A 12433-nucleotide genomic window follows, 5' to 3' on the forward strand; every position below is an offset into this window, starting at 1 on the left:
AATTTTCCTTTGCTTAAAACCAGCCTAGGCAGAGTGCTGGGGTTGCCCTGCCCGTGCTCTGGCTCAAAGGAGAAGGAACAATTTGTTTTTGTGCTTTTTCTGACGAAAGGAAAGCCAAGCCGGGCGAAAAGAAACCTGAATCAAATTGGTGATTAAAAAAAAAAAAAAAAAAGCACAGAGTGCTCTCGCTGGACAGGGAGAGGCAGAGGTGGGGAAGCATTTTGAAGATAAACACTGTGGTTTTAGTGCAGTTGGGGAAGCTTATTTAATGTGCCGTTGTTGGCGAGACAACTGGACTTTGACTGGGAGCTTCAGGGGCGTTTGGGTCCCAGGTCCAGCTGAAATTCAGTGGGAGCCGAGTGTTTGCTGGTCCCTTTTGCAATCGTGGGTGTCACCGCTGAACTCGGCGGGGTTTGGTGCCAGCCAGGCATCGCCTAACGAGAGCCGGTCTGCCACGGCGAGGTTCAAGTCCAGGGGCAGGGCTGGGAGTCAGAGCTTTGGCTTGGCTCAGTCCTTCATGGATTTGTTTTTGCTCAGGGAACTCAATCATCCATGTAACTGTGGAAGCCAAGGGCACTGGTCCTTTCTGCTTCCTTGCTTTCTGCCCCAAAATCCTGCCTGATGGTGCCATTAGAGTTGTGGTTCATAGGATAAAGAAAATCGGGCTTCAGGAGGGGTATTTTTGTTTTGTTTTTTCTTGACAGGGACGAGGTGATGAAACTGTTTTGCTTCTCTCCCAGGTCCTAAAATGGTGGCTGTTCAGAATTACCACGGAAATCCAGCCCCCCCGGGGAAGCCAGTGCTGACATTTCAAATTGGGGATGTGATCGAGCTGCTGAGGGGGGACCCCGACTCGCCATGGTGGGAGGTGAGAGATATTCACCTCAGGAAACTCCCGGGAAGTTTTAAACCAGTGACTTTTTCATCATCCTTTTTATTTGTGGGTTTTCCTGGAGCGCAGGGATGTGCTGGGAGGGGGGTAGAGCCAGGGAGGAGGGAGCCTGTCTCCATCCCTGCACAGCAAAAACGTTGCTCCCTCTGCGCGTCTCAGTCTGATACCTGGCTTGGTTTTGCAGGGGCGGCTGCTGCAGACGAAGAAGTCGGGTTATTTTCCCAGCTCGTCAGTAAAGCCCTGCCCCGTCGATGCGAGGGTGAGTGCTGAAGAGGAAAATAACCCTGGGAGCACCGGGGGCTGACGCGGGAGGTGCTGCTCTGGCGGTGCCTGTTGCTCTTCTCAGCCTTCTGCTTGAGACTTTGGTCCTTCCAGTAAACCCCTGGACTTTGAATGAGGCCTTTTACTGTGGCCAAATTAGCGAGGAAGTGAATCCATCATCCCATAGTTGCAAATGTCTGGTCAGGTTGGTCTCAGCCCCATTCCAAAGACTGGGGTTGGTGTGACCAGGTCTGGACTCTCTTCTTCCTCTGCAGGGCTGACTCTGGAGCAGAGTACTTGAGATCAGTCACAGTACAGGAAAACTGCCCTTTTTTTTTTTCTTTTTTTAAAATTTTCTTCTTTTTTACTGTGTTTTCTAATGCTGTCAGCTGCTTCCCAATTAAAAAACACTCAGGTAAATGAACAAATGCAGCATGCTCATCACAGCTGGGATGCTGAGAGAGAAATGCTGAGCTACAACACTGCCCTCGGCCTCCGAAGCCAATAATTCAGAAAGGGCTTGGCAAACGAAATCCCTCCCGTGGAGAGGAGCATCTTGCACGTGATCTGTAGCCTGATGAGACGCCGGCTCATCAGTAATTAGCAATGCTCTCTTTGCAGCCTCCCAACAGCCGGCCACCTTCGCGGGAGATAGACTACACAGCGTACCCGTGGTGAGTCGCCCTGCCTGCTGCTGGGCAGTGTGCTAGGCACGACCTTCCTCTGGCCATAAAGATATATCGACCCTGCCTTTTAATTGTTACTTTGTCAGGAATCCACTTGAGTAATGAGTTACAAATGCAGGTTAGCAATGCCTTGCATCCCGCCTCCCCTACGGCCACGGGGCAGCCCCTGCAGTGGCATTTGGGTAGTGAAACCTGGTGCAGCCCTCGCAGCATCAGTGGAGATTTCTTCACTGATGGAGAAGGTCAGATGCAACAGGAGAGATGTTGGTTTCTCTTCCCATTTTTTATGTTTTCTGTGCCCAGAAAACTGGTTTGGAAGTAATTCCTGCCTTGGCAGGAAAGGCTGCGCTTGGCTTGCCTTCTGCTCCTTCCCTCCAGCTCCAGCCAGGTTTGCAAATTCATGAGTCTAAATTACCCTCACTCCCCAGCTCTTGCTGAAGCCTTGTTTACCTAGGGACCAATTCCCAATTAGTGGGATTTTCTAGGTATAAGATACTCCAAAGGGAAGAGGCTGCATTCCGCATCACTCACTCCCTCTGTTCAGTGGCTGAGCAGCTTCTTGCATCTCAGGGCACTTTCCTTTTGCGCATGAAGTTTTGGATGAGACCTGGTTCTCTACTTGCCTCCTCAACCTTCATGCCTTTAAAAAAAGATTTATCTTTTTGTCTAAAACGTGCCTATTTTAAGTATATGCATTAATTTTTAGTTAAATTAATTAATTAACCTCTGGGCTCAGGTTTGCAGGGAACATGGAGCGGCAGCAGACAGACAACCTGCTCAAGTCTCACGTCAGTGGCACCTACCTGATCCGGGAGCGGCCAGCTGAGGCCGAGCGCTTTGCCATCAGCATTAAGTGAGTAATAATTCAGTAATTCAGTATTGCTCACTTGCAGAGGGTGAGATGGGGCTGGAGCATGCAGCTACGTTTTCTTGAGTGCCTTTGCTACTGTTCACAGGTTCAACGAGGAGGTGAAGCACATCAAGGTGGTGGAGAAGGACAACTGGATTCACATCACGGAAGCCAAGAAGTTTGAAAGCTTGCTGGTAGGTTTTTGTAACCCCTTTGATCGTGTGCACCATCCCTGCAAGTCACGCAGAGGATGTCAGAGACAGCCGGATGCCTCTCCATCCTTCTCAGGAGCTGGTCGAGTACTACCAGAGCCATTCGCTGAAGGAGAGCTTCAAGCAGCTGGACACAACACTGAAATACCCCTATAAATCTCGGGAGCGCTCTACCTCCAGGACCTTCACCCGCTCTCCAGGTAAACCCCGGTTCAGCCGCAGGAGTGGGCGCCGTGAAACTTGTGATGGGAAATCTCAGCCTTACAGCAAGGTGCAGGAGCCAAAGGGATCTGGCCAAAGGGATTTGTGGCTTTACTGCAGGGCTTGAGCCCCCCAGTTTGCAAACAAGTCTCCTGCTCGGCTGGTAACATTTTGAGGATGGGTCTCACAGGAGGTGGTGAGGACTGGGGGGGGGGGTCCGATGGGGCTGGGGCTGCCTGGCACTGCTCCCCCGAGCTCGTTCAGATCCACGGAGTGGGTGCAGCCTACCAGGGAGAGCTTTTGCTGGGGGAGACTGGTTTCCTTCCTGCGGTTTTGCACTGTGTGCTCAGGGGGTGGTTTTGCCACCCCCTGGTCCTGCCGGGAGAGGAGCTGCGGCTGCAGGGGCAGCCCGTGCACCTGCAGACAGCGAGCAGAGAGGTGATGCTCTGGTAGTGGGATATATCGTGTCTTACCTGCCCACGTGAGTTTTTGTGCGTGTGTGCGTGTGTTTTAATGGATCCAGTTCCAGTGTGACTTGTGATGGTTTGAATTCTAGTGGGACTCCTTTAAGGGAGGTGATGGGAGAAATGGTAAGTCTGTGCCTAAAAAAAAAAGTAAAAAAAAAACAAAAAAAAAAAAAAAAAACAAAAAAAAAATCCCACCTCAAAACAAATGGAAAGCAAAATGTGCATTAATGCAAAATGTTCCTTTTTGTCTAAAAGCCTGAATGCAGAAATAACTACTTTGTGGGGAAAAATAAGAACTTCTTCCATGGTATATTTTAAAAAGAATACCGAAGGAAGATAGTTATTAAAAGTTGATTAAATATCCTCTTGCATAAAATACAACCCCAGCATGACTTTTAAGCCCCAAGACAGGCTGTGGTGCTGTGGCCAGACCTACCACCGGCTGTCCCAGCTCCAAGCACCTGTGCAAGACCTTCTGCATGCTTTGCCCCGTATTTCTCCTTTGGCTTTTAAAGCATTGTGTGTTAGAATATTTTTTTTTTTTTTAGTTTCCTTTTTAATGCGTGTTTTGCCTCTTTCTGTTTCTCTCTAACCTCTTTGCAGCCTCCTGCGCTTCCTACAACTTTTCTTTTCTCAGTCCTCAGGGCCTCAACTTTTCTTCTCAGAGCTCCTCCAGTCCCTTCTGGTCAGGTACCAGTGCCTCTCCCCACCGGAGAGACCTGCCGCCTTCCCCAGGCTGCAGCATCCCCAGCTTGAAAGCCATCGCCAGCGGGACCTGCGGGGTCCCTGCTGTCCCTTCATCACCCACAGGCAGTTCAAGGGGTCCCCAGTGCTGCCCTGGCACACGGCCTGTATATAAGTTAATTAACCGTGGCTTGGCTGGAAGCAAAACCCTGTCTCCCCAAAATCAAGGCAGGGAGGAGATGGAATCGTAGCTATTTGAGAAAGGGGGCTAAAATTAATAAAAAAGTGAATCTAGCACATTGGGATCTCATGATGTACTTCAAGCTCGACCTGCTTATCCCATGTGTTTCCCTGAACGAGCATTGGCATCACACCGTCTTCCAGACCGTTTCTCCTTGCTGTACAAGGAGAACATCTCAATGTCCAGCAGTTTTTGAGCTCTGGTATCTGAGGCTGCTCAGAGGCCCCTTGCTGAGGAGGCGGGGGGGACCCCACACTGTCAAGTGTGTTTTGGGGCTCAGACTCCCTGCAGAGAGTTGCAGTGGTGCTCCCGCCTTTGAACCCCCACTGATTAAATGCGTTACAGACTGGCATCTTCCTCCTGTTTGCCAGGGATCAGAGCAAAATCATGCCAGTTCATTTCTTCCCTTTAAGCTTTTACCTTTCAGTATTTTCTTTAGGCTGGACAGGGAAAATCATTGGCAAAGCTACGCATGATTTCCTTGGTGCCGTGTTTGGGAAGAACACTTAACTTTACAAGGTGTTAGAACATAGTTCTGGGCATTTGGGAACCTTTAACTGCGTAGAAAGTATGGCAGAAAGTAATTTGTGCAGCAATGGGCTCTGAGCAAGCTCCTGATGAAAGAGGTCAAAGCTGCCGTGATTCTCGCTCCGTTCTCCAGCCTGGCTGCCTGGCGAGGACGGACGAGCCCTCCGGTGATTGCACGTTGTGTGTCTGGACCGTCTCCATCCCCATCCTCATCTCCATCCATCCCGAGAGCTGAAAACCTGGGCAAAGCTTTTCTTCAAACCTAGTTCAACCTTGGTTTGCAAACTTTTAAAATTGAAACAAATCCTCGAAAGTCCTGGGACAAAAAGGGTAGCTTCACCGAAACATGATGTCTTCAGGGTGGGGTTGTTTGTGGTTTTTTTTTTTTTTTTTGCAAACTTCAGAGGCGGTGCATTTTTCTCCTCCTCTGCCCATCCCATCCCTCTCACTGTTGCTCTCCAGCCCTCCTTCCCCCTGCCCAGACGCTGGGACAGGGAAGCTGAGCACTGCCCTTGCCTTTCCCCCCTCGCTGCTGCTCCTCCCTGTGCCTCCCCTGAGCATCCCCTGCCTCAAGTGATGGAGATCCGTGGTGCTGGGGCTGTGCTGGTGGAGGTCGGGTCCCAGGAGAGCCCGTGGGCCCATGCTTCTTATCACAAACTGTTGGTTAGTGTTAGGGTTCGCAGGGTGTTTTTACACCTTTTGGTCTGGTTTTGGACCAAGTTTCCAGAATCCCTGGCTGCTCCCTGGCAGGGGTAGGAGCAGGGAGGAGAATGGGTTTGCAGCTTCTTCCTCCTCATGGCAAAACGCAGGTTTGGCTCAGCGTCTCTAAGAGAATCCAATCACAATAACTCAATTTTTGGAAGTAATTTAAATGCAAGATGTTTGCCAGATTTCCTTTTCAAAAGGTGGTCCCATCAGGTGCTGGGAGCTGTGTGGCAGCCAGACCTGACATTAATGGTGGAACAGGATTTTTCCACGATTTCATTGTTAATGATCACGCATTCCTATGAAATATTTTCTTTTGCCACCTCCTTCCCTTCTCACAAAAGTGCCCCTCACCCCAGCGATCCCCGCCAAGGGGTCACAGCCCCTCCTGGACTCTCCTGGTCAGCAGAGAGGGGTTTCCCAAGCCCACAGAGCTGTTTAAAGCCCAGCAGGAATATAGTTTAACCGCGACTGCCCCAGCCCGTGCGGGGCTGAGCTGTTTGGATGAGGCCAGTGTCACCATCCGAGCTGCTCCAGGTCACGGCGTTGCGATGGGAGCCAGCGCCGCGGTGGAAAACCCAGGTTGAACCTCACCAAGCTTTCCCCAGGCTTCGGCCGGTCCCACGCCACCAGGCAGCTCCCGACTCCCTCTGCTTTGTCCCCTCGCAGTGTTCACCCCACGGGTCATAGGGACGGCGGTGGCACGATACAACTTCGCTGCACGGGACATGCGGGAGCTCTCGCTGCGAGAGGGCGACGTGGTGAAGATCTACAGCAGGATTGGCGGGGACCAGGGATGGTGGAAGGGGGAAACCAACGGAAGAGTGAGTGCAGCTGGATAATGTCCCGTCCTCTTTCTGCAGCGCGTGGTCCTCCCTGCTCTCAGTCTGCTGGCGGGTCAGCAAAGGGCGGGGGGACACGTCCCACTCCCTCTCGCTCTTTTCCAGCACGTGGGTGGGCTGTCATCTCACAAGCGCCACTGCTGTGCCGTGACGTGGTGCTGTGTGACAGTGACACGCGACGCCCAGCGCGTGGAGGCTTGGGTGGCGTTCGGGTCTGCCTTTCCTTAAACCTGCACGGGGAGGGGGGGGGTTTATGCAGGAGTGGCTCTGCGGGTCGGAGGCTCAGCATCCTGGGGAAAAACAGCAGGCTGATGGCTTGACCTGGTGTCCCGCAGAGTTTGTACCACTGGGGACAGATTCTTCATTCCCTGATTCCTTATATGTTGTGGATAACCCGTGTGTCTGAGGTGCTGTATAGCTGCCAGTTCTGTCCCAAATTAGGGTAACGGCTGCAGCGCTGTCACCCACCGCGCGTCGGGATGCGGGTGCATCCAGCGCCGTAGAAACGGCTCCCCAGGAACAGCGTGGGGTGGCGGGGGAATAATCCCAGTGACGGGACAGGAGGTCCCTTCACCACCTCCCCCCAATCTCCAGCTCACCCCTCCGCTTCCCCGGCAGGTTGGCTGGTTTCCCTCAACGTACGTGGAGGAGGAAGGGGTGCAGTGACTGCGGGGATGTCTGATGGAAAGTCGCCGAGCGCCCAGAGCGAGCCGCTGCAGACCGTGCGCACTTGTCCCGACGCCCGCGGCTCCCCGCGAGGCGCGGCCGGACGCCTCCCAGGACTGCTCTCGCAGACTCTTTAGCAAATCCGTTCCTCTGTACAGTGTGTGTGTGTGCGCCGGGGCCGCCGCCGGCCTCGCTCCCGTTACGTGTATAGAAGATTGATGGTCTGTCGGATTAACGTTCGTGTAGCGGCTGCAGAAGAGCCCCGGGAAAGCCGCGCTCCCCTGCATGGACAGAGCTGAGAGACTCTGTGCGGTGCCCACCGGCGGGTGGGGGATCCAAACCTCTTTTACTGAAGGTGTTTGAAAAGGCACCGTGGGGATGGTGGTGGGAGGGTGAGGCTGAAGGTTTGTGCCTGGGCTGGTGCCCGGGCGTGCCGAGGTGAGGATTTGGGGGTTTCTAAGGGGAGGGAGCGACTCAGCCCCGAGGAGATGATGCAGACCCCCTGCCGCGCGTGCGGGTGGGCTCCCCAGGACAGGATTTTTTGGCAGACCCGCTGGCAGCCGTGCGGCAGCGCCTGATAGCACTGTCCTGCACCTGGGGCGAGGGGACAGAGCAGGGACACCCGGGAAAAGGGCTGTTGCTCATCTCTGAAGGATGCCCGCTGTGAAACCAGGAGCACGTTTTGACCATCAGGCGTAGGCTGGATGCGAACCTCCAGGTCAGACAGGAGGGGAAAAGAGCCGCTTTGGCATCCCAAGCCCGTTTTCTTTACAACCACCTGCGGTCCCACCAGCCTTGCTGCAGGCGGAGGGGACAGCCCGGGGTGCAGCCTGGTCCCACTGGTGAGCAGGAGGTTTCAGCACGTTGCGGAACTGGAGACGCACATTGCTGCACAAGGGGTTTGGAGGCCACCAAGGCACCAGGTACATGCGGAGGAGTGGACAGGAGCATGTGTCTGTGGGTCTGTCCTGCCCTCATTCCCAGCTTGGTCCTGCTGCGGGCAGGACCCCCCCTTACCCCAGCCAGGCTGATTTTTCTTGCAGCCGTGACACATCCCACTTCACTGAGCTCAAGGGAGCAAACCCACCTGAGTAAGGGCTATGGTATCAACTCCTGATTTCTCTCACTAAGTTGTGAAAGCATCTCTTCTTCCCCAGCTGTGTGCACTTTTGGGGGCTCTGAGTGTTGCCCCCTCTTCCTCCCACAGGCTGTTACTGCTGCTGCTGTCAAGTAAAGGTCCGTCTTGTCTTGGTGTTGCCGCTGTGTCCTGAGCACTGTCCGTCTGTCCTTTCCGAAGTGCAGCCCCTGTGGTTGGTAGGCAGAGCTGCCGGGCCGAAATCCTGGCTGTTGTCTTCTGCTGGGCATTGGCTTTGCTCTCCAGCTCCAGAATTTCCTTTCAAAGTGCAAATACAAACAAATATGTGAGGGTGTGTGGCAGGGAACAACTCTCCTCTATCCAGTATCTGAACCCCAGGAGGTGCTCTCCTGCCTCTCTGAATGAGTGGCATTTTGAACTGGTGCTTCCATTCCGTGATGTCGTTCCCCTGGGACTTGTGGTGCTCCGGCCGCGGGGCACCGTGTTCCCAGTGTGGGCTCTTGGCATCGCGCTGGCGCGGGTCTGGGAGATGCCAGCGTTGGGTGGGTGAGCGGTGCTGGTCCCTTCAGCCCCTGGCACGGGAACACCATGGCTGTAGCCAAAGCCTTGCCGCAAACAGGAGCAGCAGTGCCCTGCTCGGGATAAGAAATGGAAGAGTTCGGGGCTCTAAAGGAAAAGGGCAAGATATTAACTTGGGAATTCAGTGTTGTTGCTCAGTGACAAGCCCAGAGCCGCCCTACTTTGCTGCTCATTCCTCCTGGAGCCCCACACGTGCCCCAGCTCTCGGTGCCGTGGGGGGAGTGGGCTGGGGGCAGCTGGGGTCTGGCCGGGGCAGATGCCCGGGGGGGGGGGGGGGTCTGGCTCTGCGGGGTGACGGGGACGCGGATGGGGGCTCGGGGCTTTTCCAAGGTACTGTTTGGTGCTAACCTCTCCCGCCCGGCCCCTCGGTGCTCAGCTCGGGGTCTGCTCAAGGGGGAGCAGGGCGCTGGCAATGCCCTGCTCCTCCTGGGCAAAGCAAAGGGCCCTGCTCCCATTCCTGGAGCTGTGCTGGAGCCGAGGGTGTATTTAGGGGGGATGAGACGCACACACACCCACCCCACCCCCCCACCCCCCACACCTCACGATGGCTTGGTTGGGTTATGCCTCAGATCCTAAAGCCTTACACAGCCCTCCTGTTTAACGTAGCCGATCTTGTAAGGCGGCGAGGGCATCCCCTCTGCAACAGCACATACTCTGTCACGGGGACCATGGCACCATCTGTCCCTTACACCCCAAAGGGATCCCCGACCTCTGCCACTGCCTGCACTCCCCTCCCAGCCCTGCCAAATCCCCCTTCCTCTGGAGAGCTCCCCCCCTTGTGTTTACTGTTGTAAGAAACTTGTTAAAAAGATTGTTTTGTTTGTAAGTAATTATTCAGCCATTTGCCACAATATATATCTGTGAATAAGAAAGGGAAATGTTTTTTTATGATGGTGAGAAAATTGTATATATATTTTAGTTCATCGCAGATCATTCAAAATTGCAATGGGATACGTTGGAAAATAATATGTAAATTCCTTGGGTTTTTCCTTTGCACTGCACTAACTGGGGTAGGGTGGAGGGGGTTTAAAGATAAAACTGTTTGTTTATGGAATAGTTTATAGCTGGGAATTTGAAAATCATTTGGAATAGCTTGTAATGCTGGAATAGAAACTTTAGCTGCTACTTAGAAACCCTTTTGCATGTGGTTTTTCCAGACCTTTTTAAGTTACAGTACATCAAAGTAAATTCCACAATGAAAAAATAAAGTGTAATTTTGCTGATAGATTTTTTTCAAACAATGATTTTTATGGTGGCTCAGGCTTCTTGTCACTAAAGCCCCCTTGGCTGTGCTGGGGCTGGAGGGGTGGCTCGGGAAGACGTGTGCTCATGGGGACAGAGTCTTTCCGATTCCTGCCCTGAAGCGTAAGTGTTCGTACCCTTCCAAAACTCAGAGCAGATCCTTCCAGCAGTGCCAGACCTGACTCTTTGCAGGGAGGCACCGCTGAAGGCGGCTGCTCACCCGTCCAGTTCCTTCTCCTTGTTTCTGGAGCAGCTGCGTCTCGTGCAGTTGTCCCAGGCTCATCTCCCTGCCCGGGCTGAACTGCTGCAGGGTGAGAGAAAGAGCATGATTTTCCATGGCTTTTAGTCACTCCCAAGTATCATATTCCAGAATCCCGCTCGGCCCTGCACACAGCAGTGTTTTCCAGAGCAATAAAAGAAATCGCACGGTTGCTTATAAAATACCTGAGGCATTGCTGGAGGTTTCACCCCAGAGCAGGGACACGAGATGCCACTGCGAGCTGCCATGTCATTTAATGAATAACGCTAATTTTTTTCTGCTCTTGGAGTCCCCAGTGCTTTCTCCTTCTCGCTTCACCTTTCACAGGGTCAGCTGAAAGGGTCTGTAGCAATGAACAGAGACGTTTTACTCGGAGAAGCAGGACACGAGCTGGGCACTAACTCTTGGATGCTGATTCAGAAGGATGCTGCTCAGCCAGGTATTTAGCCTTGGCCGAGGTGGTGACGGCTGCCTGGGGTAAACCCTTTCCTCATTGCTGCTGTTCAGTCTAAGGGAAGCTCTCCAACATGCACCGTGTATGAAATACCAGTTTTGGGTACCTGGGTGCTCTCCTGCCAGCGATGAGCATCGGCCCAGCCCTGAGTGGGTCAGGCATCACCGTCAGACACCCGCGTTACAGCGGGGCTGCAAAAATGCAGCGCTAGAGCCTGGAACCCACTCACCAATGGCTGCAAGAGCAGGTAAATGCCAAAATCTACTTCCACAGAAAGGTCCTGCCTCTGGGGACATCCCTGCCGCCCCAGGGGCTGGCTCCTCCGTGGCAGCTGGTGACATTTAACCCTCGGAGGGGTGGTTGGAGCCTCAGCCAGGTGGGTGCCTCGACAGCCGGCTTTGCTCAGCTCCCCGTCCAAACCTCCCCCCTTGGGCTCTGCACCGATGAGGGCTGACGCCTCGGGGATAAATGGGGCATTTATTCATTGTGCCCAGCCATGGCCAGGCGCTGTAATAGGACCAGGAGCAGCCTTCCCAGGGGCATTAACAGGAGAATAAATCTCCAGCCACAGCCAGCACAGCTGGCTCCAGCCCTGCGCAGACCCCAGCCTGCCCCAGGAGGGAGGATGGACCAGCCACCAGTTTTCTTTCTATGTTTGGTTTTTTTTTGTTTTTTTTTTGTTTTTTTTTAACCCAGCAATAACAGCTGCTCTCATAATCTCCCACATCAACTGGGCTCTCCAGGGCGCTGCCCCTGCTCTGAGCAAACACGGCGCGGGGGGGTGGTTGCATTTGCTGGCTGCCCTCTGCAAACACCGAGTCCTGCTCCGTGCCGCGGCGTGTCACAGCCGCCCTGCGCTGTCCCTGTGGCTGGGCCAGCAGCACCCCACGTGGCCCCGGTGGCCTGTGGCCGGCCAGTGCGTGGCCACCTCCCCTCTGCCACCTCAGCTGGTCCGTGCCACGAGCAGGCACGTCGCCTGGGTGCAAGTGCTCATGCTGCCCCGAAACCAGGGCCCAAACCGCTATGCAGTCAGGATGGGGAAACTGAGGCAGGAGTTTGCCGAGAGCAGAGCTCAGAAAAGCTCTGCCCAGCAGGACTGTGCGGGATCGAGCCCGCTTTTAATTTAGAGTCGTGCGTGGGTAGTGCTTTCCCAAGACCGAATTCAGGCTGTGGGGCAGGGGGGGAGCGGCAGGCACGCTCGTGTGGGCTGCGGCGATGGGGATGGGGATGGCCCACGCTTGCAGCCCGGTGCGCGCAGGGATCAGCTGCAGTTTTGTGGCACGCCTGGCTAGTTCATTCCTGCATTAGCCATAATGTTTTCTGTGACCTAGAAACTCCAGCTGGCGCATGCAAACCGCCATGCTCCTTAATTTTGTAATTAAGAATTATAGGGAAAAGGTTGGTCTCGTTTAGACTCCCTCTACATTAGACTGATCATCACAAAAAAATAACCCTCGTCATTCCTGCTCTGGAGCTGCATCAGGGGCCCAGGGCTTAGAGGGACTAAAGCTGCTGCCGCTTTCTCCACTGTCCATCCTGAGCTTGGTGAGCAACTCAGGCTACCAAAT

At 53.9% G+C, this 12433-nt stretch overlaps 1 protein-coding gene across 6 annotated transcripts in view; it reads left to right on the forward strand.

Annotated features, from left to right (window-relative positions):
• The window catches only part of VAV2 (vav guanine nucleotide exchange factor 2), a 148878-nt gene extending 138743 nt beyond the window's left edge, over positions 1–10135 (forward strand). For 4 of the 6 annotated variants that reach the window (XM_042786718.1, XM_042786719.1, XM_042786720.1 and 1 more), the window contains 9 exons: positions 741–868; positions 1077–1151; positions 1775–1827; positions 2576–2692; positions 2796–2883; positions 2978–3101; positions 4173–4259; positions 6397–6551; positions 7188–10135. In XM_042786718.1, the coding sequence (XP_042642652.1) occupies positions 741–868; positions 1077–1151; positions 1775–1827; positions 2576–2692; positions 2796–2883; positions 2978–3101; positions 4173–4259; positions 6397–6551; positions 7188–7235 (875 nt within the window). In that variant the 3' untranslated portion in view covers positions 7236–10135. The remainder of the gene's footprint in view (positions 1–740; positions 869–1076; positions 1152–1774; positions 1828–2575; positions 2693–2795; positions 2884–2977; positions 3102–4172; positions 4260–6396; positions 6552–7187) is intronic. The other 2 variants (XM_042786722.1, XM_042786723.1) reach the window with 1 other exon arrangement.
• Positions 10136–12433: the final 2298 nt, after the last annotated feature.

The sequence above is a fragment of the Tyto alba genome, unplaced genomic scaffold, assembly GCF_018691265.1.
Source record: "Tyto alba isolate M040663 unplaced genomic scaffold, T.alba_DEE_v4.0 Super-Scaffold_11, whole genome shotgun sequence".
Taxonomy (NCBI): domain Eukaryota; kingdom Metazoa; phylum Chordata; class Aves; order Strigiformes; family Tytonidae; genus Tyto; species Tyto alba.